The 27814-nt window shown below is 35.1% G+C and overlaps 8 protein-coding genes across 8 annotated transcripts; 5 read left to right on the forward strand and 3 right to left on the reverse strand.

Moving 5' to 3' along the window:
- Positions 1-2258: 2258 nt before the first annotated feature.
- On the forward strand, positions 2259-2983 carry RO3G_11309 (mitochondrial 37S ribosomal protein mS35; the record flags this gene model as incomplete). Its single annotated transcript, XM_067665893.1, has 3 exons — positions 2259-2487; positions 2538-2824; positions 2876-2983. The coding sequence occupies 3 exons, from the start codon at positions 2259-2261 to the stop codon at positions 2981-2983; spliced, it is 624 nt and encodes a 207-aa protein (XP_067521994.1).
- Positions 2984-3699: 716 nt separating this feature from the next.
- On the reverse strand, positions 3700-3942 carry RO3G_11310 (uncharacterized protein; the record flags this gene model as incomplete). Its single annotated transcript, XM_067665894.1, has 1 exon — positions 3700-3942. The coding sequence occupies one exon, from the start codon at positions 3940-3942 to the stop codon at positions 3700-3702; it is 243 nt and encodes an 80-aa protein (XP_067521995.1).
- Positions 3943-5867: 1925 nt separating this feature from the next.
- RO3G_11311 (uncharacterized protein) lies at positions 5868-7238 on the reverse strand (the record flags this gene model as incomplete). The annotated part of the gene is made up of 7 exons (XM_067665895.1): positions 5868-5914; positions 6010-6236; positions 6305-6433; positions 6492-6598; positions 6676-6831; positions 6919-7170; positions 7233-7238. 7 exons carry the CDS (start codon positions 7236-7238, stop codon positions 5868-5870), a joined length of 924 nt encoding a protein of 307 aa, XP_067521996.1.
- A 1621-nt stretch (positions 7239-8859) lies between these two features.
- RO3G_11312 (uncharacterized protein) lies at positions 8860-9719 on the forward strand (the record flags this gene model as incomplete). Its single annotated transcript, XM_067665896.1, has 3 exons — positions 8860-9360; positions 9424-9472; positions 9610-9719. The coding sequence occupies 3 exons, from the start codon at positions 8860-8862 to the stop codon at positions 9717-9719; spliced, it is 660 nt and encodes a 219-aa protein (XP_067521997.1).
- Positions 9720-11368: 1649 nt separating this feature from the next.
- On the forward strand, positions 11369-12280 carry RO3G_11313 (uncharacterized protein; the record flags this gene model as incomplete). Its single annotated transcript, XM_067665897.1, has 2 exons — positions 11369-11880; positions 11932-12280. 2 exons carry the CDS (start codon positions 11369-11371, stop codon positions 12278-12280), a joined length of 861 nt encoding a protein of 286 aa, XP_067521998.1.
- A 6059-nt stretch (positions 12281-18339) lies between these two features.
- On the forward strand, positions 18340-19317 carry RO3G_11314 (uncharacterized protein; the record flags this gene model as incomplete). The annotated part of the gene is made up of 5 exons (XM_067665898.1): positions 18340-18674; positions 18721-18780; positions 18831-18948; positions 19002-19207; positions 19266-19317. 5 exons carry the CDS (start codon positions 18340-18342, stop codon positions 19315-19317), a joined length of 771 nt encoding a protein of 256 aa, XP_067521999.1.
- Positions 19318-22865: 3548 nt separating this feature from the next.
- RO3G_11315 (uncharacterized protein) lies at positions 22866-23468 on the forward strand (the record flags this gene model as incomplete). Its single annotated transcript, XM_067665899.1, has 2 exons — positions 22866-23020; positions 23066-23468. The coding sequence occupies 2 exons, from the start codon at positions 22866-22868 to the stop codon at positions 23466-23468; spliced, it is 558 nt and encodes a 185-aa protein (XP_067522000.1).
- A 350-nt stretch (positions 23469-23818) lies between these two features.
- RO3G_11316 (uncharacterized protein) lies at positions 23819-27133 on the reverse strand (the record flags this gene model as incomplete). Its single annotated transcript, XM_067665900.1, has 7 exons — positions 23819-23854; positions 23914-24659; positions 24707-24836; positions 24883-24937; positions 24986-26559; positions 26610-26891; positions 26942-27133. The coding sequence occupies 7 exons, from the start codon at positions 27131-27133 to the stop codon at positions 23819-23821; spliced, it is 3015 nt and encodes a 1004-aa protein (XP_067522001.1).
- Positions 27134-27814: the final 681 nt, after the last annotated feature.

The raw sequence follows: 27814 nt of genomic DNA on the forward strand, positions 1-27814 counted from the left end.
TAGTTGTTTATAGAACCAGTAATGAAGTTTAGTCCTGATTATATAGATGTTAAGTTTAAAGCTGATATGCATATAGTTAAGTGATACAAGCATTCATGTTAAATAAATATATCCATTTAGAGCATTTTTATGTTGCAAGGATGCGACTGAGAAAGACTTTTTGTAATACATTGCAAATCCATTCCTTTTTCTTAACAAGAAATATTTGGCATCTCACTGTCTATCGGAGAGGAATATATCAATTGATAAGGCTGTATAGTTGAAGAAAGATTGGTACCTTTACAATATAGCTTTTAGGTATCCAGGGTGAAATAATAAATTCAGCAAAATGATGACCATCTATTACACAAAGCGTTTCTTTTCAACCTCAGAAACGCTTAGTGCTCAAAATAACTGTTTAGTTGTAAATCAATAAAGTTTAAACTTATACAAAAAAAATTGTTTAGTTGTAATGATTAACTGGACCAATCATAAAAAGATGAACGTTTATCTTGTCTCAAAAAAAATAGCATCTGTACCTAAAAGGCTGTTGTCGATATTCGCTTTTATGTGTTTGCAAAAATAGTTGTAGCAAGCCGTTTAAGATGATATAAAGTTTTCAAACATGCTTCGCACTCCCATTTGCAAATATTCCTTTTGCAAAGCAATTTTAAGATTACACTACCATGTTCAAATTACGCTATTTGCTTACTCACGGGCGATAATGTTAACGATAACGCACAATGTGATGGACTTCGAAATAGTCAAGAAAAAAGACAAAAGAAGAGAGAAAAAAGCATTTTTTTTTCATTCTAGTATAGCACTACATCAGGACTGTGACATATTAAACATCTCACCATCGCCTCAAGAGCATCTTATCCTTTACTTTACATATCTTTTTTTTTTTTTTTTTTTTTTTTTTTTTTTTTTTTAATTTCAAAGTAAATAGGCAATCAAAATTGTTAACGTCAATGTAATCTAAGGTGACAATCATTTTATTATTAGTTGTTGTTAAATGTGCTAATATCTGCACCTAAAAAAAAAAACTTAAATTGCTTTAAGTGATTCATGACGTTTATTATGTACATAAAGAATATTATGAATTCTTATAGCCTTAAAATTGTGCACAAAGCTAGACTTGAAAAGCCAACTCATTTGGTGAGATTATAAGTAAAATAACTGCTATATCTGTCATAATCCAAACACAATTATCTTATCCTAGTTAAGCATTATTAAAGTAGGATGCTATGATTATATGGAAATGTAGACTTAATAATATATATATCGTATCAAAATAGATCGATAGTTGAGCAAGTACTTGTGTTGTATTATATGGAGATCTGCATAATAATATTTAGCACCTAGTCAACTATATAATAAGCATAATAATAACATCTACACTGTAAATAACGCTATGATTTTTATTACTTAATTGTGTTGTTCAGTGAGAAACAGGCATCCAATTCACCACGCTTGTGTTCATTCTGTAATTGCACAGGGACCTATTTTGGTGTCTAGTTTACTTATCAAGAACAAACGTGTTGAGACCTTCATTGAGCTTATTCCACCAGTGGCATTAAATCTTTCCTTCATATTTGCTTTAAGTGTAATTGCTTTCATTGATGTCAACGTTTGAAATTTACACTTAAAAATATTCCTGTTAGTAACAAACCATAATTATCATGTTGGCTGGAGCGACAAGTACGGTTTTCACCAATGGACCTTCTTCCTGTTACTCAAGTATCCATTTCACAAAGCGATTACCTCAAAAGTATGAATCAATATCTCCATTAACAATCTTGATATTAAATTACAAAAACATCGCTCCGAGGTTCTTTATTATTGAGCAAAGTACCGAAGAAAAAGCACACAAAGACATCTAATTCAAATTTTGATACTATTAATGACCTATAGCTTGTTATATACTTGAAAAAATTCACGGTTGACAGTATCAGGTGTCTATCTTAGTTCAACAATAACAATAGCTTGAGTTTACATCTCTACAACAGCTTTCTTCTGGCGAATCTTAAAAGCTGTACTTTTTTAAATCTTTTTCTCATTTTTTATCCTTAAGTTTTAAGAGTTTTTTAAATTCTTTGCATTAATTCAATGGGCTGAAATATGTTTATTAGCCAAACGATCGGTAGGTTTTTTGAATAAATATATAAAAAAAAAAGCAGAGCTAAGCGGAAATTGAAAAAAGGCAGCGGTCTTATCACTTACCATATACACCCCCTTCTACTTCAAATCTCCCTGGGGACTTTTTTTTTTGTTTAAACATGTTAAGACAAATCACTACTCCTGGCATTCGTTCATTCTCAACAGCACCTGTCGCTCTTGCTGGTCGTCAAGGGGCCCGTAGAAAACCAGCTAAAAAGTTCGATGTGGATGACATGCCCAGATTTGAATTTGACGATCAAACAACCCTTGGACATAACTTGTTTGATAACATTAGACAAGTTCGTCAGTACTTGAGAAAGACAGAATTTGAATTACCTAAATTGAATGGTAATCGAGGATTCCATATTGTTTAACACAGTAGATTAATTTGATTATAGTGTATGCAAAGCTCTTTGAAGCACCTAGTTCAGACCAGATCTTAAAATTTAAGACGCATACTTATTTGGGAGAAGGACATCCTGTTGAACGTAAAGTAGTATTGAGTGTAAAAGTAGATGATTTGAAGTTAAATGATACAGAAAAGCACAAGTTTTTATTGTTGAGTGGACCAAGATATAATGTAGATACACAAGAATTAGTCATGTCAAGTGAAAGATTTCCTAAACGTCAACAAAACAAAAAGTTTTTAATTGATAATTTAAACAAACTGATTAAAGAAGCAAAGGTAAACATAAATGAAAGTTGTGGAGTAGCAAGGATTAATATTGTTGAGTAGGATACAAAGGATACCTTTGCTGACGTTCCCCTTAATTTACCAAAGCCAAAAACAAGATTAGAATTTCCTAAAGAGTGGCTTAAGCCTAAAGAAGAAATTGCTCAATAATAAACTTTGTTTTAATGATCTTCTTCATCTGTGCCAGGGCAATTTTCATCCAAATCTTGTTGGTCTTCATATTTAGCTCGACACCAAAAGCAATAATAATACTTTTCTCTTAAATAATTGATCAATGTTTCAATCTTTTCATCAAGCTTATATCGAAATGTTGAGCAAAACGTAAATTCTTTTATACGAGCTATTTACCGGCAGTGATTTTAGATTTTCTACTTCTTCTTCTGGGTATATCTCTTGCTTTATCTCTTCTTCTACCTCCTTGTCTTCTTCCTTTTCCTCTTTCTCTTCTTTTTCTTCTTCTGGTTTAAGTAACCATAAAATATTTGACTAAGCAAACAAATGAATTAAAAGTGCAAGAAAAATTATATATATATATATTTTTTACTTCAATGCCTGACTCTTCGTCTAATTTTTGGCAAATAGACACAGCAGCCACTAAATATCTCATATGCTGACTTTCTTTTGCTCTTTGAGCCATTATAGCTCTAAAATCACCCGGGTCTATCTTAACTTTCTTTCTTTCCATCTCTTCTTCTTCTTCACGTTCTCGCTTCCTCAGCTCACTCTCCATACCAATACCTTGCCTTCCTGTTTTTAAATCCACTTTGATAGGTTCCATAATACCTTCTGTCCCTTTCTTTCCTAAAGCATTTCCTTTTCTACATTCAGTCATAAATAACGCGCATTTTTTCTATTTTGTTTTTTGTTTACTTGAAACCCATCTTCATGAGCATCTTCATTCCTTTGTTGTCATTATCTACAGAGGTTTGTAAACCTCTTTCTCTTTCTTCTTGTTCTAATATATGACGCGGTTTGATGTATGCCTTTTGTTGTTGTTCTCGAAGCTGTCTCTTTCTTCGTTCAGAGTAACTCTCTTTTTTATTTTCGTTTTCAAAGCTTTTTGCTTCCTCTAGGAATTTCAACGACATGTAATCTTCTTCATCGCTCATTTCTAAGTAAGATCCTTTTATAAAAAATAAATAAAAAAAAAAAGCAGTACAGTCGTTCTACCATCAATTGGACGATTTTTTTTATAAAAATATAGGCTGAACTTAAGAGAATACTATTGCTTTTCTGGGATTAGTTTGACCCAAAAAGGAAAACAAATTGGCCGAAAAAATAATTTGATTTGGTCATGTACATTCAGTCATATGCAATAGCAACATAACTATTCAGAGTATTTATTTTAACAGGTGTCAGGATAATTACAGAATGCTGAAGGTAGTTGCAGAGATACTCTAAAGGTACCTCTTGTTCGTTCCATGACTTAAAGAGGGTTGAGTTCACCGGGAGGGATCCTTTGTAGCGAATCTTGATTCGAATTGAAGCAAAAAATACCTTTGACTTGTATTTATTGGCTTATAATTAAGAAATTGAAGCTAGATTCAGAATGAGTAAAGGTAGTCTGAATTGGTAAGGATAAGCAAGACGGATACGTAAAATACATATTGATATAGTCTCTAGGAATAGAGTCAATAGCCTTGGATAAGAGATTACAAGTATTGAAAAGATGCAAGAAAGGATGTCGTCAACCTTCTTGAAACAGAAATGGAATAGCAGGATGTGCTGAGTAGAATGGATTCTGGATGTGAAATTGTAAGAAGGAAGACATCTTCAAACTCTGATCCTGACGATCTAGTATTAGGTATTTAATCTAATGAAAGTACAAAGCAGCTTGCTGAATACTTGGGTCAAGTACAGTGAAGCTACCTTATTGCTTTGGAAGTGTTAACACTCTCCATTTAATCCTCAGAAGCACATTTTTGTTCTGGAATTGGGAAACCACCGATCTAGTCTTATTAATCACTAGCTTAAGGACAGGAGTTACTCGGAGTAGATACCAACACATAGGCGAAATAAGAGAGTTAGCAATATTTGATCTGCCCAATATTGACAAAGTTCTTGTAGAATTCAGCAGTTTTTGTTTCTGTAATTTATGAACAAAGTTAGTCATAAAAGTGGTACGTTGCAACTTGGATCGAGCCAAAGGAATCATAAGTAAACTATCGGTCTCCGGTTGGAAGATAGGTAAATCGAGGAGATACCCATTGATTCTAGTGCGGTGATATGGTTTCATCCAAAGAGTACAATAGAGTCTACTTTATTATTATTATTGATACCAGCATTCGATGAGTCACAGTACACTTTGAGGCGCTGTTTCAGCTGTGAAAAGTCTTGTAAATTTCGTACAAAAACTAGTGTACCATCAATATAGCAGAGTACTTTAACATTTATCGTATGTACGCCTAAGTCCTGAAGTTGCAGCTGTTCCTCTTGTCGTATTTATCTATTAAACACGTATTGCTCGTACGAGATTACTCAAATCTTATATAAGAAACAATAAGTTTTTTTGTAAATAAATAGTTTATTTCTATTTATAAGATATAATGTAATAGGAGTCACACGTCTGAGAGCAGTGTTTAAGCGATGGAACATGCTAGTCAAGGTCGAGTCTGCCCCTTTTGAGGGTGACAAACTGCGACATAGCACGAGTGACCAACTGTTTATCAATAAAAGGAAAGCCGTCAATAATAAATCTCCAATGGGCACACCAGATAACAAAGAGTATGCAGCAGCTTAGAGTCCAGAGATCAGTATTGTCAACAAAAGGAAACCGCTGAAAGGACCAGAGGATTGAGCATACATCATATTGAGTGAAAGTGAGGTGTGGATTAAAGAAGTTGAAGGCATCTATTCACACTCTCCATTTCCTTGGACAGCGCACGAAGAGGTGTTGTAGGTCTTCATTATTAGCAGAGCAAAATTTACATTGTGAAAGGGTCAAACCGTTATCGAATTTTGAGAGAAGTGACTGACTAAAGAGTTTACGATGGAATAGACGATAATTCTTGGAAAGATAAGGGGATTTTAAAGCTCATGATCTCAAATATGATTTTTGGGCCTTTAGCATGTTCAGCGCAACTATATACTGTTAAAGAAGATCCTGTGTCACGTTATATACGTTTGTAAGCATTGTGTAAAAAGGATCATAGGCAATATGTAAAGATTTACTTTACCTATTATTTGAATGAGTAACATACATTTAGCATTGTTCTCTTCGAGACCATTTGTTCCAAATAGTGATAGGCGCAATAAGCCTTCATGTACATTTACTGAATCTTTCTTCTTGTACTTGGCCTTAACCTCAACACAACCAGAATAGTTGATAACCCTTCTTTCACGAATAACTGCGCAACCGGCATCTGGACGTTTGTTGTAAGTTTTTAAAGTTGTCTTGTTCAACCTATTAATTGGATATAGAATTAGTATCTTTAATACTGGAGTCTAATAAGTTTTTATCAGGCTGCTTACCACAAAAAGAGCTTGTCCCCCTCAGGTCGATGAAGTATAGGACTGAGGATAGGGTCAATATAGTTCGTAATGAGCTCTTGTTCTTCTACACTGTTGTCGATTATTTCTTGATTATGCAATTTGTTTATCCTAAAACGGTAAAGTAATTGTTAGAGTCTAGCATCGTATAATATGTTATACTACGTACATATTCACTAACACATCAATCATCTTTCTGTCTTCTTTTTTAGCTTTTTCATAAATCCTAAACAGCATGATCTTCAACTCATCCCGACTAGAACCAGTCTCATCTATCTAAAAAAAAAAAGAACGAGAAAATATATGTATAAGGTTGCATTATAGTTCCACTCTTACATTTAAATTTATATCACCCTAAATGCTTCTGTAATTTCAGAGAAAACGTCCTTATCAACTTTTTCATAGTTTTTGTACTCGTCCAACATGTCCTTATATAAAACACTCATGTCTACTTCGGAATAGGTTTGTTCTTTTTTCAATAATATGATATTGTAAAGAGATCTAGCAATCTAGGAGTGTCAGTAGACGTAGTAAATTAAAGCAAGACTTATTACTAACAGAATCTCATGCAAGTGCGCGTTTACAGATAAACTCACTGACTTTGCCTGTGCAAAGGATTTTTCTTGAAATGTTTTGAATAGCTTCAAGCATTCAGGAGTGTCTTCAGAAGAAGAGACAGCACTCCAAAATCTCTTTCCATTATCTTTGATTGAGTAAAGCAAGTTTTCTTGTTCAGAATGTTCGTCTTCATCTTCAGAATGTTCGTTTTCATCTTCAAAATGATCATCAAAACCATCAGAATCTACCCTAGACAAACCACGTTCACTATCATCCTTGTCAGTTGTTGTCTATATTTTGATAATAGTAGGAGTGTTACTGTTAGCATATACATCAAATTTCTTTTTTTCACTCTCATTTACATCTAGCTTGTTCTGAATTTGCTTTCCATTGGCCCTGACCAGCTTAACAGAAACCTTATTTCTTTTGACAGTTGTTAATTTGTACGTTATGTTTAGTTTTGCTATACGGTGAAGTGATAACAGAAAGTAATTAATAGAAGACTGTAAAAGACTATTAATGTACAATAACAACAAAATCAACAATAGCACCAGTCCTGGAATTCAATTGCTTGAACATGCAAAAAAAAAATATACTCGGCGCCCAAAATTAATTTTAGTGGGAAGAAAGCCTTTTTGTTTACTACTTTACAACAATACATACTTTGAAATAACATATTAGACTAAGGTAATTGGGGAAAATATACAATTGTAAAGAGTATTGTGGTACTTTTGATAGATAAAATAAATGATGTATCAATTGAGTATTCATTTTCATGTTGATTCTTTTGGTGTTCTTTTCTGTTTAGTGTGCTGGTGTAAGTCTTCTTATAAAATTGGTAACCCCAAAATAGATCTGAAATACTAGGATCCTTTTTAGAAGAAAGAAAGATGTCCTTTATTAAAGTGTATTCTTTGTGTATATTTATATATTCTATTTCAAGGGGCTTGATCATCATTTCTTTGTCTTGAGATACAGCATAATCGGGACTTCTTTTGGGTTGGGATAGATAATTTATAGGTTCGCTTGCGCATTTTATATTTGGAAGGCCCATCATATTGTATTTCCATTGGGTCATGTCTATACTTAGTTACTATTCCTTCATTCATAGAATTGATACTGACACTTTGAACACACGATATAGTTTGAAAAGTAACAAAAAAAAGCTATACAGCAGTTTCAGTTGGTATTTCAATAGGATTGGAGCATCCTTATTTTGCATCAAATCAAGCATTGGTTGCCACTATGTTTATTATTATTACTATTATTATTATTATCCTTTCAATTCTTTGAGTCTTATCTACTCCCATTGTAAAAAGATTGAGAAGCTGATATGGTAATTCTGATCATCTGCATATATTTATGTTTTTGTAAACATTACCTACGCCTCCCTCCAATCATGATTTATCAAACTACCAAAGCCATTACATTCCATAGTCAAGAATAGAATTTCAGTTTTTTATATTTCTAATCTAGTCTTGAGGTATTTATGTATTTTCTTTCTTTTGGTAGGAAATCAACTGTTTTTGCAATAGTTTACCTTCATGTGTAACCAATATTGTGTAAGCTTAACCATTGACTTGACACTATGCTGCTCTTCATTACTTGATTGTGTCAAAAACTACGCCTTCATATTTATATAGTCTGCAGCAACCAATCCTGACGAATAAAGATTCAGAGTATCATTGAATATTTTCTCCTTACTCCTTCTTTTATATTAAGTAATAGGATAAGGCAGATTCAAAAGATACGTAGACTTAAGCATAGTACCTACTTTTTTGTGTATGGATATGACTTTAAAGATACAGATGACCATCGTTAATAAAGGACTATCTATTGAAAGTAATATGAAACATAAACAAAGCTTAATGATAAACAAAGCTATCCAATCAGGGACAGCTTTATTTTGAGGATAAAAATAAGATACATTTCTCTTTTTTTTTCTTTTTTTTTACATTTTATATTTGTTCACAAGTATTATGATCCTACATAATACTTTTAAAGATGAGGTTATCATTGATTCTGATGCCGAATTGATGGATGCCTCTGACGAAGATGAAGAAATGTATACTACAGCACCTAACTCTTCTACCACTCATGCTATTACTGCTACATCAAAGCCACAGGTGCCTTTGGATATAAATGACAGGCTCAACGCTTTCAAAGTTTCAAATAAACCCTCAAAAACTCTTGATACCTACAAGACTGACTCTGAACGTGGTTTGTTTAAACACAAGCTCACTAAACCTGTATCTCTTAAAAACATTCCATGTTACAGGGATCAGTCAGATTCTCGGTTCAGGATAATTGATGGGCAGTGCCTTTTTTATGAGGAGGGTAAAAAAAAATCCTTTGAAGTGTATACCTATGATTATACCAACGTCGATCATTTAAATATATCTGAAAATGAATGCTATGAGCCTTTTACAGATCAATGGTTAAAATTGAAAAGAGAAGAGTATTTCAAAAATTTAAGATTAGTAAGTTTACAAAAGATAGGGATGTAAACACACATTTACTTTTTTTTTTTTTTATCAACATAGAGGCTAGACGATTTTTGTATTGAGTGTGAAACACCCATCACAGTTCAATGTAAAGAGAAACTCTTGAATGTTGATATAGTAAAAAGAAGAAAGAGAGGTCCAATGTGTATGCTGTGTTACAAGTAAGACATGCTATATGTACAATGGTATATTTATTAGATTTCTTTCTTATCATAGATTAATCAGCTCTGCATCAACACTCAATGAAGAGATCGAAATCCTTGAATATTTACTTAATGGAAATTTGTCTCCAAAAGAAGCAATACCGCAAGGATTGGCACCAGAAACAATATTGAATATGCTCTCTAGCAGAAGGCGTCACATAAAAAAAAAGAAGCAGTCGTGTCAAATCCGGTATATCTTCTGCTGGATGTGTTGAGCTTTTGGTGCTGGTGAACAAATCAAGCATGCGTTGTGCCGTTACAAATTCCAAAACCTTTCTCTCATATCCCTCAGGAAAGATGCGTTATTGGGCTCTTACATTTGATCATATTTTGCCATTATCGATAGCAAGCGAACGTTATAGTGATGGTTCACATGTTGATAACTTGCAAGTGATGTGCACACTCATGAACCATGTCAAAGGCGACTGTCTTAATCAACCTTTTCTCAATTGGTGGACAAGGTTCAAGCAGGCCAAATTGAATTGTTTTTTAAATTATAATCCTACACACTTTCTCCTCTTTCAACAAAAAATTTTATTAAAATAACATATTATGCTTTCTTATTCTCTCATTTGGCTTCAAGTAATAGTACTTTTGACATGTTCCATAATGAATAATTCAAAAAAAAAAAAAAACTATCTCATCAGTTATTTTGGACAAAACATAAAAAGGCGCATTCAATTCCTTCAAGTGTGATGAGTATATTTAGTTTTCAACTAAATTAGGTTGAAACCAAGTTTTGTTGGATACAAGTATTCTGGCATTTATTATCAAACTTTCATTTATACTGATTTAGTCATAAACAAAACTGGACTTTTTTTTGTTGTTTTCATTTTGTAAGACGGTTCATAAACAATACATCAATTTATAAATAATCCAAATTTAAAAAGTTCATTAGTAAGCGAGGTTATAAACGTATACATTTTCCATCCTACTCATCTTTTTTTAATCAAATTGAAGAATATCGGAATAAAAGCATACATGCTGGCATTGAATGATGATCTCTAAGACAGTATGCTACAGTCAGCAGAAAATTAATGCGCAATGATTACTTGAATTTGTTAAAACATCCTGGCTTTCTTTTAAATGCGCAAACATGAGGAGCCATGTCTATGCTATTACTAACTCTAACTTTGTGCTTAGTCATGAAAATAAAATGAATTGAACCGCATGAAAAAGCTTATAAACTAATATCCATTTACTTAAAATCTTATTGAATACTTCATTGATAAACACCTGTCCTATTAAGTTAGGTCAACTAAAATAATGCAAGCAAAGTAAAAACTCTCTATGATCAATGGTAAAAATGAGCCAAAAAAATAACCAATCCCACGAATTCATTTTTGAGCATAAAATCAATAGAAAAGAAAATAGTAGCAATTATCAGGTTAAAAGTATTGGCAAAGAGAAAAAGAAATTATTTGGTTGTGAATAGTATAGGAATATGAAATATTGAATTATTGCTTCATTTCAATACCTTGCTTATAATTAAATATTGAATACGTAAGCTTTTGGGTTTTACAGAATTCGAGGATCTCATTTTCCGGCAGAATACGAAAAAAAAAATATTTAGAGATCTTTTTTCTTGACATAATTTGATGGATAGATTTTTTTTTTCATTGGTAAAATTTAGTCTAGAATCATTTAAAAATTGAAAGATAGTAATCAATCCATCATATCCAATGAACGACGCATGTTTCAGATATTTGAAACTTTTGCAAATCATTTTACATATAAAAAGGAGAAAGCTTTTTTTTTTTCAGTTATCAATACATACAAACATGAAGCTTTTCTCTTTATTGACAACATTTGGTTTGATTACACTAGTATGTGCAACTGATGTCTTTTACGGTCTTAATTATGGTATCAACATCAACGCCTGTCCTACATTGGATCAGTATAAGGCAGACTTTAAAACTATTCAACAATACACCAATAGAGTTCGTATCTTTTCCTTATCTCCTTGTAACCAAGGACAGTTGGCTCTTCAGGCCGCAAATGCCCTCGGGATGAATATTTATTTGGGTATGTGGATCGATCGTCCAGATACATTTACCAATGAAATGAATGCTCTTACCAGCATTATCAACTCGGGCGAAAGTCTGGATAATGTGGATGCCATTATTGTAGGATCAGAAGTGCTTTATCGTAATGATACAGATGCTAATTCATTGGCTGCATACTTGCAAAATGTCAGAAAACTTGTTACGCCTAAAGGCGTTAGCGTAACAAATGCTGATGTCTATTATGAGTTCGTTCCAGTTGTGGTTGATCAATTGGACTTTTTAATGATGTAAGTTGAATTTTTCAAGAAACTGCTTTGATTACTTACTGCTGTTTATAGGAATGCATTCCCTTACTGGGAAGGTCTCACTGTTGATCAAGGTGCAGCTGCCTTATTGGATCACTATCAAGACGCCGTCAGTAGAGCCCAAGGCAAACCAGTTCGTATCTCTGAAACAGGCTGGCCATCTGCAGGTGAGAATTATGGTGCTTCTATTGCTTCTGAGGAAAATCAAAAGTTGTATTTATCCAACGTTTTGTGTCAAACTCGTAAAAATAATATTGATGTGCTTTGGTTCTCTGCTTTTGATGAACCCTACAAGTCTGGAGTTGAACAACATTGGGGAATTATGAATTCCGACAAGACGCTCAAATCTTCTCTCTCTCCAATCACTAGCCTTGGTTGCTAATTAAATCTTGAATTTTTGGAATGCAAACATATTTGTGAAACACTTAAGTTATTAAATATGCAAAATAAAAGAAGTTTTATGTGTATTTTTCAATTCAAAAAAAATCATTTTCAATACAATGTCTCCAGATGATACCTAATTTTTCCCAGGCCAGCTTCAAAATAGACCCAAAGAGGACAAAGATTTACTACAGTAACAAAAAGAGGTTTTATAGGCTGTTGGGCAATCAGAAAATGATTTTTATCAAAACTGAGGGTTCCTTGCAAATAATATTTTTTGTATGAATTTAACTTCGTTCTGCTTTACTTCATTTCATGAAGCTATCCCTATTTTATCTTATTCTGAAACTACATATTAGGAAATAAAGAATTAATGGAGTTAGTAGGCAGATAAGTTGCTATATTTGATTCTATCAAATGTTAAATCAACTTGTTAGATTACATCTGGTTCCAAATTGAAGCAATAGTTCACCTACTTTTGATATACTCTATAAAGCCATTTCGAAGCATTTGTCTTATATGTGCTATTAAGCATATTTTCATTTATGTTGAATTTCGTATCCTCCAGAGCTTAAAGAAAAAGAGCAAAAAGAGATACATGTTTTTTTTTTTTTTTTTTGTAAACTTTCTCGTGACACGAGATCAATTGATCAATATCATGTAAGCCTTGTTTAAGAAGTGAATGTTTTATGCTTTGTAAGCTAGAGAAACTGTGGATTTGTAATTACATTAGTAAAAGGTTATTCATAAATAAAGTCTATAAAGGATAAAGAGAAAAACGCACGATGCGGCCCTTTTGGTTTTGTTGAATAAAAAAGTAAAATTGTAGCCAACTTGCGATGTTAACGATTGTTAGTTATTGAGCCTTAGTTATAGATGCCGCTAATAAAGCTTGGATTTCATGTAACCTTTTTCATTGACATGGCAAGCTCTTTCTAAAGTCACTAGTATATCTTGGCTTACTTCTTGGTTCTTCCGTTTTTATAACAGCTTTACTTGACAAATTGTTCTTATAGATCTAATCAATTTGCAACTTACTTTTCCTGTAGTTTAACTCTCTGCTCGCATGTCTAACTTCCATCATTAATACACTTGCTTTATCTAAGTTGATGCATGTATTTTACTATATTAAAGAAAATGATGGGCTCCTATCTGACAAAACCAATCATATAGTCTTGCCTCCTATAGAACCCCATCCATGCTTAGGCTTTTCAACTATGTTTATATATCAATTGAAGGATGAACTGGATGCACTTTAATTTGGATGGTTTACTCTTCTTATGACGGGATACCTATAGCGTTCAGTGCATTCGTTTTAATCAGTTCTTTTCATTCGTAAAGCAATCATTCCTTTTCATCTCGCTGACGCTATTCTTTATCACTATGGAATATAACTCAGTCAAAGTTACTTCTTCCCAATGCTCCATTCTATTGACATGTCGATTTTAGGTCATGTTTTCCGTCATCAAGGCTTCTACATCATATTTATTCCAATCTTTTTTCAATCAATCTGCTTCCAGGTTCGTGATGTGCTAAAAAAGATTCCTTTTTTATGTATGCCTCTTCCCTTTTTACTACCTCTTCTACCTTGTTTTTATAATATAAATTTTATGATAGATGCTTTCAATACTCTGATTTTGCATCCTGTTTCTATTATTTCGGCTCTAAATGCTTTTAAATACCTTCTGATCCTACTTTCAATGTACTTGGATTTCCTTTCGTGATTATTTCTGGGTTATGCTCTCTTGGTTATTTGCATACTCATTGGTCTCTGGTGACTGACTATGTTCATTTTGTCTTTACTGGGTTATAGCTATTTTATATAGAAAGACTAAATTTAGAATGGGTTGTAAAATCATGAATATAGTAAGGGGTTTTTTTCCATTGATAATTAAAAGAGTAACGATGGCAAGTGTTGAACGAAAGAGGGAGAGAGGGATTTGATGACCAAGAGGTATTATCTAGAGCATTAGTAGACAAGTGGAATTGATTGATAAAGAAGCTTGGCAAATAACATTAATCCACATGAGTCAACCAGCTTGAACAAATCTCTTGGGATGTCTATTGTAGAATACATACCTGCTTTAGACATCTCAATAAAACTGGTACCATCCATTACTGAGTCCGAACAAGCAAAAATTGTTCGATCTGTTGAACATAATTAGTCCTCTGTCTCTTACACCATTGGTACAGAACCAGTAGAGCAACATGGGCAGTGAAGTGCTCATGTTATGCAAAAGAGGGATCACTTTGTCCAAGAACATACTTTGTCACCGTGCATACCTATGATAAGCATTCAGACAGGAACGACTCTAAACCAGTAATGTGTTTCCACGAATCGAGGCACCATCAGGTTCACTAGCCATATTGATGCCAAGTAGAGTAAAATGTAGAGCAGGCTGAAAAAATAGTCGTCATTTTAAGCAAATTGACAAAGAGGTAGTATGAAGTAGACTAACGGCCAAAAATAAATGAGAAAATATAATGACTTTTAAAGCATTTGAAGGAGCATAAGTTACCTATTATCAATTAAACTATGATTCTGAAATGACTGTAAATATATATATATATATATATATATGAATTATACACTAAATCACAATGAGAATAATGAGAATAATGAGAATAATGAGAATAATGAGAGTAGTATTTTTTTGAAAAGTAAAAAAGCTCCATATTTATATGAATCTCCTTCCCCCCCCCTTTTTTTTAAAAAAAAAAAAGATAAAAAATGACTCATTGTTTACAATATATTTGGTACACATATTTTATCAAATGATTTTCTTGATTATTTTTTTTTTGTTTATCATTCCCAATTTTACCCCTTTATATACCATGTTTCACACAAACGGAGAGTACAAAAAAGGCAACACCATTCATAGCTTACTTTGTTTATATAGATAAAATTGAAAAATATGAAAAACAGTATTCAAAGTGTATTTGATTAGTTTTACTAAAAGTCTTTTTTTTTCTTACTTGACATACTATCAATTATATACCTAACTTGCATCAAGTGAATAGCGATGGTCACACAGCATAATTCTTGTATTTCATAATAATCTTTTTTGAGTGACATATAAAGAAAAACATTCATGTGGTTATTAAAGGGATAAGCTCCTTTGCGAAAACGACAAAGGTAATTAATTGATTGCTTCCTACAATAATTTGTATCAGTAAAGGTATCCTATCATTTTTGAACTTTATTAAGGCTAACTTGACCCCTTTTTTCTCTTGTTTAAAAGTCACATTGTAATCAAATCCTATTGCATGCTATGTTACACATGGCTGGGAATGTGCTTTCTTTTTATGTTTTTTTAAAAAGAAGGAAGCGATAAGGACTACTTTTACAAAAAGAGAAGGATATATTTACTCTAAGGTGAGGCTCAGGGGACTTTTCTTTCGATACATAATTTTTATTAGTAAAGAGGGCAAAGGTCGAGGAAGGGGGAATAACAGTTGGCTTTTAAAATTTTATAAGACGTTTATGCAGATTGGTGTACAAATAATAAAAAGAGCTCAGTTAGAGAAATGCTTTTTTCTTATCCTTTTTCTTTAATGTTTAATGTAAAAAATTATATTATTTTCTGAAAGATAAATAAAAAGCAAAGGGTACAAGATTAAAATTAAAAATGAAGATATGACTCTCATTTATTCGTTAACATGAAACAATACCGCTCTCTATTTATTATTCCATTTATAGACAAATATATTTTTGAATTGCTATACTGTTTAAAAATAAAAATGTAATTACATAAAAATAGAAAGAACCTTATGTATATATAAAGATAGATGAGTGTTGTGTTGTTTTTTCATTCAATGAAATCCATGTTTTCTGGATAAAGTGCTTTATTATTTTTCAAAACATCAATTTTTTGTTCCTCATGTACTATGGCTATTTTTTTAAAAAAAAAATGGTACATTTTTCCAGTGTATATTTTATATGTCGCTCCTAGAACAATGACAATAATCGCTGACAAAATCATCACATTGCTGTTTTTCTTTATGTACTATATTAAGAGCGCACCTTCAAGAATCGTATTCAGTATTTATCTTCTACCAACTATGCAACTAGATCTTCAGTCAATGTTGTCTGCAAACATAGCTTAACAAAGCCGTTCATTATCGACCATTTCACTGAAAACGAAAAGTCATAGTCATTTTTCCAAAAAGCCTTATAATTTTGGGGTGACTCTTTGTTTGATTTTATTTTGGTAGGTGAAACATGTAGACAGCTTAATTTTCATATATGATATGTACATTCATCTATGTGAGCACACTATGTATTTAGATGTTGAATAAACGCTTTTTATTCAAACAACAGTCGTTATTTTACTAAATTTATTACAATACCTGAGATAATTATAAAATTATAATATAAAATTTCTGTTCTATCTTCACACACAGTCTAATCTTTTTCTTCTCTTAAGTTGCAGTACTTGTACCAATTGTTGAAAAAGGAACAGGTTTATAATAAATTACGAAATGTCTTTATCAATTGTATATTCAAAAGATAAAAATTTGCTAAGTATATTTATACGTTATAAATGCTTATTGTACACTGAATTCCCATAAATGCTAATAAATAAACGAACATGTATGTACAGCTGAATCACATTGCTCATTTCACAAACTGCAGACAAAAGGTCGATAAGATAGCAGGATCATTGGATGAATGCTACACATAGAACAATCCATTTGAGCCACAAAATAAAAAACCATGTGATCATTCTCAAGTAAAATACCATTGGAAAAAGACAGTGATGATATGAAGGATGCAGAAAAAAAAGGTTAAATAGGACACCTAAGCTATTTGCACATTTAGTATAATACAGGACGTATGAGATTAAGGATAGGTACAAGATTACCCCATCTTGTTGTTTTTCATTTCTTTTCAATATAAACAATATTTACAAAATGGAATGATCGAAAATCTCAATAAAGAACGTATTCAAAATCTATGTAGTACGGAATATTTAAACCATTTAATTGTAAATGTTTACACATTAACATGCAAGTGTGTTTGCTGGGTGTCAAACACAAGAGCTCAAATTTATTTTACAGAAATTGAATGTGTTACTTGAGTTAAACAAATATAAAACCAAATAAGGATATAAAAAGGTGTACAAAGGTTTGCCCGCTCCTTATCTGAAGAAAGTGAAATACGATCAACATAAAATCATATTTCCCGCCAATTTATATCAATCTAAAATATGATACCAAGACTTTTCCTGAGCGGGAATAGTTTGAATAGATCAATCAATTATTATTGTTATTATGTCTATCATCTATATACAAAGCTTATGCCAAAGACCGTTCCTCTTCTTCAGCCCTATTCTCTTTGCTGTCGATAGCCATGATTCACTGACTATATCCTTTTTTTGCCTTTAGGAGAACCAAGGTGGATTACAAATCATATAGTCTATCAAAAATCATTAAAGCATTTATTAATTGTTGCACATTGTATTCTACAGAAAATGCAAGCTGGGATTATCTCAATTAAAAACGACAACAAACTAAAGAATATAGAGAGTTTTAAAGCTTGAAAATTTCTATTAAGTATGGAAAACGTCTTTATTTTGTATGGAGTGCTTTGATGAATGCAACTTGGTAAAAGAACTTTAAATTGTAGTTATGATAGGCAGAAAATAGCTTGCTGAGATAAGAATGACAGCTAGATTCATGTTAAATTATCTTTTAAAGTTCCTGAACCTATTTTGATATCCTCTCATCGTATAGTACTAGTTTATCCATGCTGCAAACTTTAAAAATTATATCAGAACATGATATTGAACCTTTCTACAATTCAATTGGGCTTTTAAGATTAGATCAATGAATGTAAAACTAGTAAGTCAGTTGTAAGTGAATTTCTCTGCTGTGATACAATAATTATAAAATGAATATATTCCTAGCAGTCTTATGTTTAGAATGAACTAGATCAATCAAACAAGAGATAAGCAAAATAAAAAAAAAGCGGTTGGGGAATTATGGGTAAACGATGTCCCAAAACCAACTAGAACAGTCGAGAGAGAGACAGAAAAAAAAAACAGTTTGGGGTGGACCATGGGTAAACAATGTCCCAAGAAACTACAAAAATTTTGCGACTGTTTAGATAGGAGTTTATTTTTGTTCAATGTCAATGCGATACCCCTTTTGATCTGTGATCCTCTCTGCTATATAAAACGATTGCATTTTCATTTATTTATTTTTCAACACAAGATGTCATCTTCTTATGGAAACGTACCTGAGTCACAATTGAGTGCTGATTTAAGTTCTGTTTTACCTATTCGTAAAGTACTCAAGGATGGTCAAATAGGTTATATTCAAATGGTGGATAAAAATAATAAGCCTTTGGTCAGCTATCTTCACCAAAGATTCAATAAAGAAATTGAAGATGGGTAAAAGTAGAATAAATAAAATGTGCGTGTATTAATCTCAGAATAGGTTAACTTATCCCCAAGAAACGTTATTTGATGAAAACCAATTTGAAAGTTTCTTCCTTGGGTAAAAACCTGTATGGATCATCTTGTTCTTGTACTTACATATAAATCTAGTTATGATGCTTTTGTGATGTCTAAGGATAGTCTTATTGAACTTGGTGACAATGATTTTAATGAAAAAATAATGGGCATGTTTTACATCAAACCTAATTATCCTGGCAGGAGTTCTCATGTAAATTAAAATAACAGTATTATTGGGAACATAATTGTAATAGTGCTCATTAGATTTGTAATGGCGGATTCTTTGTCATGGAGCATTTCCGAGGCATTGGTGTTGGTATTGCTATGGGTGAAGCATTTAAAATATTAGTGCCTGCTATTGGATATAAAGCGTCCGTATTTAACCTTGTTTATGAAACTAATATTGCTTCAGTATCAATCTGGAGAAAACTTGGATTTCAAGAAGTAGGACGTATTCCTCAAGCTGGAAGGTAAATTATATATTCAACAAGTTGGAAACTCAAATGTTGCTGTTAGATTAAAAAATAGTCCTGGAAAATTAGTAGATGCCATAATCTTTTATCATGACTTTTCAAAATAAATGAATAAATAAAGCAATATATAATTTTTTTAAAAAAAGTTTTTAATATCTGAGGAATAATATCTCTGTGCATACACTTGGAGGTTCTTGGGTTGGTTGATTTGATTAATAATCTTCAACTGTATTTTTTTTATTATCTTTTTAGCTGGCCATTTTACATAAAGAATAACCTTTGATCAAGCGACATGACCACCATTGAGCTGACACAAAGAGGCGCTACAAGTAGGATACAAATTGATGATTTGTCCAAGCTAAAGACTGTGCTGATGCACAAGTAATCTATATTCAGAAAAAGCGCAATTAGTTTACAAGCATTGAAGGCAGTTTGTTTTTATGTAAAAAAGAAAACCAAATATTAACTAGAGATTGACATCCATAAAGTAGAAAATCGTACAAGCTTTTTGAGCTTATGATGTTCAACAGAAGGGTTAAGAAAACTAGCGGTCAATTACCCATGGAGCAAATTAGTTATTCAGCAATTGTATAATGCTGGGCTAAGAGAGGGATTATTTTCCGTTGTTGCTGCTGCTACTACTATGCATCCAAAACGCAAATCATCGAATTTGGTCAAGTCCCGAACTATATTGTGTAAATTTTCATAATTCATTCATTATTCTCTTGCTGACTATCTTTAACGCAGTAAAATTTCTTATTTCCATATCCTTTCCAAATAAGTTTGTAAACCTTGTTGTTGTGTGGAGTGCGTGCAAGAAAAAAAAAAAAAGTCAGATACTATCAGTTTGATTTCAAGAGAAAAACGCAGTTTGATGCCTCTGACATGATTGTTTCATGATTCAAAAATTATGTAAGGCACATGTTTAGTATCACAATCTTTACGGTATACTTTGTTAAGGTTGATATCAACCATAAAAGTAGTCAAGCACCACCTTTCAATGCTTAGATCACGTCATGACTTTAAAGTCACTTCAAAGTCCTTTACAATCTTAGGAACAGGGATACTATCACCTTGGACAGCAACAAAGTTTCTAGAGTGCCACGTCTGGTTTTAAACGTTGAATCTCTGCGGAAAGATAGCATTCATGCTTCAAGTAAAAACAACTTGTTCACTGAACCCTATTACTTTACATACCAATGACAGCAAGCCAGGTTTAGTTTAGATCAGTTTCTTTTTTTTTAGCTACTATTTGTGTCGAACCTCTAGCCATGATTCTAAAAGCCATCTCTTTCAGGTTCAGACTATGTTCGCACCAGTGGATCATGTCTGCAGAAGGGATAGCGACAGTAAGGCTCCATCGAAACTAGTCTGACATATGAGTTTGGTGGAAGCGTGTTCTGAACAAGAGGTATTAAACAAGAATGAGGTTGACATGTATAAAGCCAGATGTTTGGATGAAAAAAGTCATACAAATATCAGATGGCATTCTTTTGGTTTATCTTGACCAAATCACCAGCATTCTTGAACTCCAAAACGAAATTCTTGACATTCTACTGTAAATTCATGTGTTTCTCATCTTTCTATATCTGATGACTGTGGATAACAATGGTCTACAGTAACAAGCATGGTGAAATGCAGCAACAAGCCTTTATTTTTTCATTATGCAAATTGTTCTCCATACAAAGGTAGCAACGCTGATCTTACTAAATGGCCAAAAAAAAAAGGAGCCCAAGTCTATAATGCCTCTTTTGTTTAAAGACTAATTATTCACCATACAATTTTTAATTAAACATCATTCAATGGATAGAGGATCCAATAGGGATAGTCAATATTTACCTATTGCATGATAGAGTCCTGCTTTTCTTTTCCTTTTTCGATGCTAAAGTTATTACCTGTTTTATAAGGAATCAGAGGGTTAGCAGAATGGCTGTATCCGGTAAACATTGTACTTGTTCTTTAACTGAAGCCACAATAAGCCATAAACTCGAATAATACCTTTGGACTCAAAGCAACAATATCTTCTATTTTCCCATCACCTAACCGGTATCGTTCAATTCCTCCCTCTTTTTCTCATGTCGCTGATATCCAGTATGCATAAAGCTGTCATTGAAATGATTTTTTTTATGAAAGCATCTTGAAACAAATAAAAGTGAGCTAGAATAACTTGCTCTTTTATTGAAAGATGACCCATGGCAATTTTTATTGTATGACTATGCAATCATGTTTAGGCAACCTAAAGAGTAGAGCTCGTGCAAAGAAACGCACTGACAGATGGACAGATAGCAAGAACGTGTTGGATGAAGGGACCCGTCTTTTTGTCATACGCGGTTGGAAGTCACCGGCAGACTCACACAATGGACAAGCAGTCAAAGCAGGATTTAGAGAACCGCCAACTGTCAGATTTTCTCTCATTCTCTCTTTTTTTCTTTTTCCTGAATGAGTCTTGTTGAAATAAAGCAATGCGAAAACAAATATTTGATATTTAAAGCAAAAGGTTTAATAACAAAAAATACAGAGTTCCTAGTGTTTAATAGAAAAAAAAAAAGATGTTGAGCGATTAAGAAAAGAATATAGAATCGTAGGTGCTTTATGTGGCACCCTACCCGACTATCCTCTACAGAATACATTTTATGGTCTTCCACTTTGCCTATCGCCAGAAGAAGTCGATCTTCTCTTGAGTTTGAGTAAGTAAAGAGATTAGCATGCCATGTCTCATTCTCTTCTTGAGTTAGATGTCGCCACAGTAAAAAATACGAAATCAGCACCAAATGTACCGAAAAGGAATGATGTGTTTCGCTATTTCTGGTCTTTGAAGTATCACATCACCAGTGGATACAAGTTTGGGGGTGACTATTTGCTGTATCCGGGAGATCCCATGTGTTTTCACAGTCAGTTCATTGTCTCTGTGAAAACAGAGGAGGAAGCCATTTCACCCAAAGAGATCGTGTTGATGGGCAGACTGGCCACCAACGTGAAAAAGATGTTTCTCTTGGCTGGACCCAGCCAGGATGGGACCAAGAATGAGATGATGACTTATTCTGTCGAGTGGGCGGGTTTTTAAGTTGTAAAATGATCTACATTTGTAAAGAACACTGTTTTTAAATTAATCGTATGGGGGAACTATCACCAAATCAGTTACTGTATAACACACAAGAATGATCTACAGCAAGTAAAATGCACTGGAGAGGGGGGAAATAAAATGAACATATTTTTAATTGTGTCAAAAAAAAATGATAAACTCTCCTTTAAACCTCTTGTTGCACCTCTTTTTTTTTTTTTTTTTTTTTTTTTTTTTTTTTTTTTTTTTTTTTTGGGGGTGATGATGAAAATTGACAGGAAACCATTACTTTTAGCAACCACCTTTCTTTGCTTTTTCGGCATCTTGTTTTATGGTTCTCGACTGGCACGACCTTCGACTTCATCTGTAACGATGCATCCTTCCATCGAGAACAATCCCAATCTCTTGCCCGTCCGCCCGAACGCCCCACGAGTCAAGGCGGCCTTTGTGATCCTGACGAGAAACAGTGAGTTGGAGGCGCTCAGAAAGACAATGCAGCAGCTCGAGGCCAGGTTCAATCACAAGTTTCAGTATCCCTACGTCTTTTTGAACGATGTCGAATTCACAGAGGAATTCAAGACGCTGACCAGCAGCATGACCGATGCCGAGATCCAATATGGTCTGATACCCAAGGAGCACTGGAGTTATCCAGACTGGATCGATATCCCAAAGGCAGATAAAGCAAGACACAAGATGGGCGCGGCCAACATTATCTATGGTGACAGTCTTTCCTATCGACACATGTGCAGGTAAGCAAAATCAAGAGCGTAGGTCGAACCTGATCCTGTCACTAGATTCGAAAGTGGCTTCTTTTATCGTCATCCGCTGATGCAAGACTACGAATACTATTGGCGTGTGGAGCCTGGGGTAGAGTATTCGTGTGATATTGATTACGATCCATTCCTGTACATGAAAGAAAACAACAAAAAGTACGGTTGGACACTGTCCCTGATCGAATATGAATCGACCATTCCTACCCTCTGGAAGACGGTCAAGTCTTTCATGAAGGACTATCCACAGCTCATACCCAAAAACAACCTGATCGACTTCATCTCTTACAATCACGGCAAGGATTACAACCTCTGTCATTTTTGGAGTAACTTTGAGATTGGGGATTTAAAGTTTTTGAGAAGTGAAGCTTATTCGACCTTTTTTGATTACTTGGATCGATCGGGTGGATTCTTTTATGAAAGGTAAGCAAGATAGCTGGGGGATGCTTTATTAACGATGCTAGATGGGGTGATGCTCCTGTGCATTCGATTGCGGTGGGTATCTTTTTGAATAAATCAGAAGTACACTTTTTTAATGATATTGGCTATAAACACGATCCGTTCATGCATTGTCCGATCGCAAGAGAATTACAAAAGAAATGTCACTGTAATGCACAAGAGAGTTTTGGTAAGTAAAGAGGAGATGAATGGATCGATTGACTAATTGAATGCAGATGACACAACCAATTCTTGTTTACGTCGATGGATGGAAGTTTAATAATAAAATAACAATGAAGAATGAATTATGAAATACAATTGTCTTTTTTAAAAAAAAAGTTATACTTGAACCGCGATATGATTGCCCACACGCACCTACAATGAAAAAAAAAAGCATGAGCATGGATCCAAAAGGATATCTCTTTTGTTCTTACCAACGTCTCTAGTGAATTCTGTGCGTTCTCTAACAGGTCATCATCAAATCTAATTTTATTCTTTTCAAACAACACCACCAGCGTGCTCCCACCAAAGGCAAAATAACCCAATTCGTCCGTCCTCGCGACCTTGTCACCTTCTTGCTTGGTCAACACGATCGAACCGACCATCATCGCCCCGATACAGACCACGGCCACTTTACCTAACGTGTCTGTTTCGAAATAAACCACGTCACGTTTATTATCGCCATAGACATCCAGCGTGGTTCGGATGGCCATCGGATTCACCGTATAATACTGTCCTGACACATGATGGATCCTCGTCAGCTGGCCGTCCACCGGACAGTGGAATCGGTGGTAGTCTTGGGGCGCCAAGCGAAAGATGGCCAGGGCGCCGTCTTCAAACGCCTGGGCCTCGACGGGATCGTCCAGGAGCTTGGGCAGACTGAATTCGATGCCCTTGATCCAGAGTTGGGTGGCCGTGCTGACGGTCGGAAAGGCCATCATCCGACAGTCGGCCGGGCTCACGATCACCCCAGGGTCCTCCGGACTGTCACAGGGACGTGCGCCCGGTTTGAGTTTTCGGTAAAAGAATTCGTTAAAGGTACGAAAGCTTTCGATGGGTTCCAAGACATCGGTCAGGTCGAGTTGATGGAATTTGATAAAAGACGGAATGTCTCGCTTGGATATCGGGTTGTCAAAACGACGGCCTTGTTTATAAGACATGTTGGCGAGGATGCGTTTGGCTAAAAAGAGGTGAGGACGCGTGTATATCGATCGGATTCAGCTTTACCTGTCTTGGATTGAATGCCGGTCTTCATGCCTTTATAGACCAATCGCATGCCCAGTCGAATGTAGACACTCATCCGTTCATCGATCAATTGGCCCGTGGCTCGGTCCTGGACGATGATGTTGGCATTATTCTAATACAAAACGTGAATAAGAAGCATCTCTGTCGCTTGACCTTACTGTGCCTGCCGAATACCGTCCATAGCCTACTTTGTTCACCAGCTTGATAAACCACCTATCACCTATCAGTCTCTCCCATCCCAACCTTTCACTGTCGACTTACTTTCTCTGTGCTTGCGCTTCACTCCCAAAATTGCCCATCAGGAATCGATCGACCGTCGTCCAATCGTTCGCTGCACATGTGGCCACATGCGTCACGATGTCCATCTGTCCTCGCTTGGACAGGTTGGGTTTATGACAGATCGGGCACTCGTTCAGCCGAATCACTTTCTCATGAAACGCCTTGTGTCCCTTCCTGGTCGTCTCCGGATCGAGTGCCAAGAGGGGACCATTGACGTATTGAATGCCTTCACCTTCGGCCAGGGCCTCATAATCGGCTTCGTCCGGGGAAGGCATGGACTCGCTGCTGTTCGTACTACTGTCATCATCATCCTCATCATTCGAAAAGTATTCTGAATCTTCCTCGATGGCCTCCTCTTCATCATCATCGTCTTCCATGATATCCTCCTCGTCATCCTCCTCGTCATCATCAGCGATAAAGAACGGATGCTGAGTGGACACGATCTGCTCTTCTTCTTCTTCTTCATCCGCCACCTTCATGCACCATTCCAAGCTCTCTGCCAGCTCATCCAGCGTCAGATCCTCCGAAAGCTCTTTGTCATGCCTCTGCCAGAACTGATCCAAGGTCGTCTCGGAGATGGTGGATCCCAAGGTCTCGAGCATCGATTGGACCTCGAGTCGACTGAGGCTCGTCGCGGTATCGGACACACAGGTCTTGGCCAAGGTGATCCAGAACATGCGACGGATGTCTGGGTACGGCACAAACTTGGCACGGAGGGTCAGGGTCGGGTGCACGCTGTCTTTCCACTTGTCGGGTTTGGCGAGATCCAAGGGGATCGTCAGTCGACCCATCTGGTGCTCGATCGTCTCGGACGGACTGGTGCTCTGGGCCATGTCTTCGGTCGACATCGCCGACAGACTGGACGTGTGCTGGATGAGGTCGGTGATCGAGAGGGTTTGGGAAGCGACGAAATCATGGTTGGAAAACTTGTCCTTGTCATAGACGGCAAACTTGATCTTGTAATTCCCTTGGGTGTTGCGGACGTGGAAATACAGCTTCTCGTTCCACACCGGGTTCAGGTTGTGTCGAATGGCGCGTGTCCGAAACGTGCTGGAACCATAGCTCACGATCACAAAGGGGTCCATGTCAAAACCGGTCCGTGTCATGTTGCGCTCCGGTGGTAAATCCTTCGCATGTTCAATTTCCAAAAAGGTGATGCCCATGATGTCCGAGTCGTATTGTGTGGAATAATAACGTGATTTACGACGACGGATCAGTCGCAGTCGACGGCGGGGCGGTGTGGATGGGGTCGAGGTGCTCTTTTTCTTTGTGAAGCGAGAGGTGAAGCTGGTCGTGGATGCGCTGGGCTGAATCGAAGGAGGTGTGTCGGGTGTCTTTGTGGATTCAGTTAGAAATAAGTCGTCTTCCTCTGTCATGTATTGCCAATCCTCTTTGAGGGCCGCAGGGTTGTGGGGTAGTTCGATGCCTTGGGCGGTGCGGAGGACAAGTCCGTATTGTACGCAGATCTCAGGTTGTACTGAGGGAGAATCTTCCCGTTTTCTTCGACGTTGATAGAATGTCTTGTGTTGATGCTTCAGTAGTGGATACCAAGTGGGCTATGGGATTGCATCAGATCTCTATTCTGCCTGTTATCAAATAAACCAACCTGACTGTCTTCAAAGGAGATTGCGTTGTCTGTAAACAGCTGATCCAAAGACCAACTACACTGTCCCAAGAAAATAGAAGAGAATTTATCTTTACTGTAGACAGCTAAACATAAACCATGTTTTTTAAATGCTCTTAGTCGTCTCTTGTGTTGAAGAATATCGGTTGTCAAGTTGACTTCTAATTGACATGACCATTCTGGGTCAAATGTCTTTTTGATGGCATCCGTTCTTTGTCGAATACCTCCACAACGTACTGTCACATATGGATTTGGTACATTGGTCTAATGATAAAAATAAGGAGAGGGGACTTTATGTTAATAAGAGTGCTTACTTGATCGTTTTGATTTAAATGACAGGCTTTTATTATAGATATTTTTAATATTAACTCTGCTGAAACAAGGTCATCCTTGACTTTAATTTTACGACGTCTAAATGAAGACAGACGATGAACAAAAGGAAGTCGATAATGATTCACATCATTGGCACTACTACTTCTTCGATGAAGTCGAGTGTTATTTTCCATAAGTGTTGAAAGTAAAAAAAGAAGAAGAAAAAAAAAAAAAAGAGGAAAAAATGGGCTTTTTTTATTTTTAATTTCTCTCCCCGCTAATGTTCCATTTTTAGAAAAATGACACACACACATTCAATGAAAAAAAAAAACTCGTTTTTAATAAAGTTGCATCTGATGCAGGGTGAATGGTAATCATGATCGGTAATTTACATCAAAAAAGTGAATTCGAATCCACCACGGACATTTTGTGTGACTTTTTATAAAGCAGAAGAATTAAAAAAAAAAAGAGCGCAATGATCACACTTGTAACACTTTTGAGGCTTTTTATGAATGTTTCATCCACCCCATTCCACTGACTCTTTAAAAATAGCCCAGGCATTGTATTTGTCTCTCAAGTCAAGTAAAAAACCTCATTCTTTTACAAGTCCCCCCTTTTCTGTGAGCAAGCAACTCATTTCAAATCCATGATGCTATGCCATTCACTGCAGAAAAAAGTAACGTCAGCAACACAGATGAATACAATGACACGTGCTTGAGCTTTTCAATTACATAATGCGCTTCACACCACTTTTATGCCATGACGACACTCGTAACCCCATTTCATTTTAAACTTGCCAAAGGGCATTTTATGCATCAAGTTCTTTATGGTTTCTTTTTGAATTAGTGTTCACTATGACAACTGATGGTATCACA

This window comes from Rhizopus delemar, genomic scaffold (genome assembly GCF_000149305.1).
Source record: "Rhizopus delemar RA 99-880 supercont3.9 genomic scaffold, whole genome shotgun sequence".
Lineage (NCBI taxonomy): Eukaryota > Fungi > Mucoromycota > Mucoromycetes > Mucorales > Rhizopodaceae > Rhizopus > Rhizopus delemar.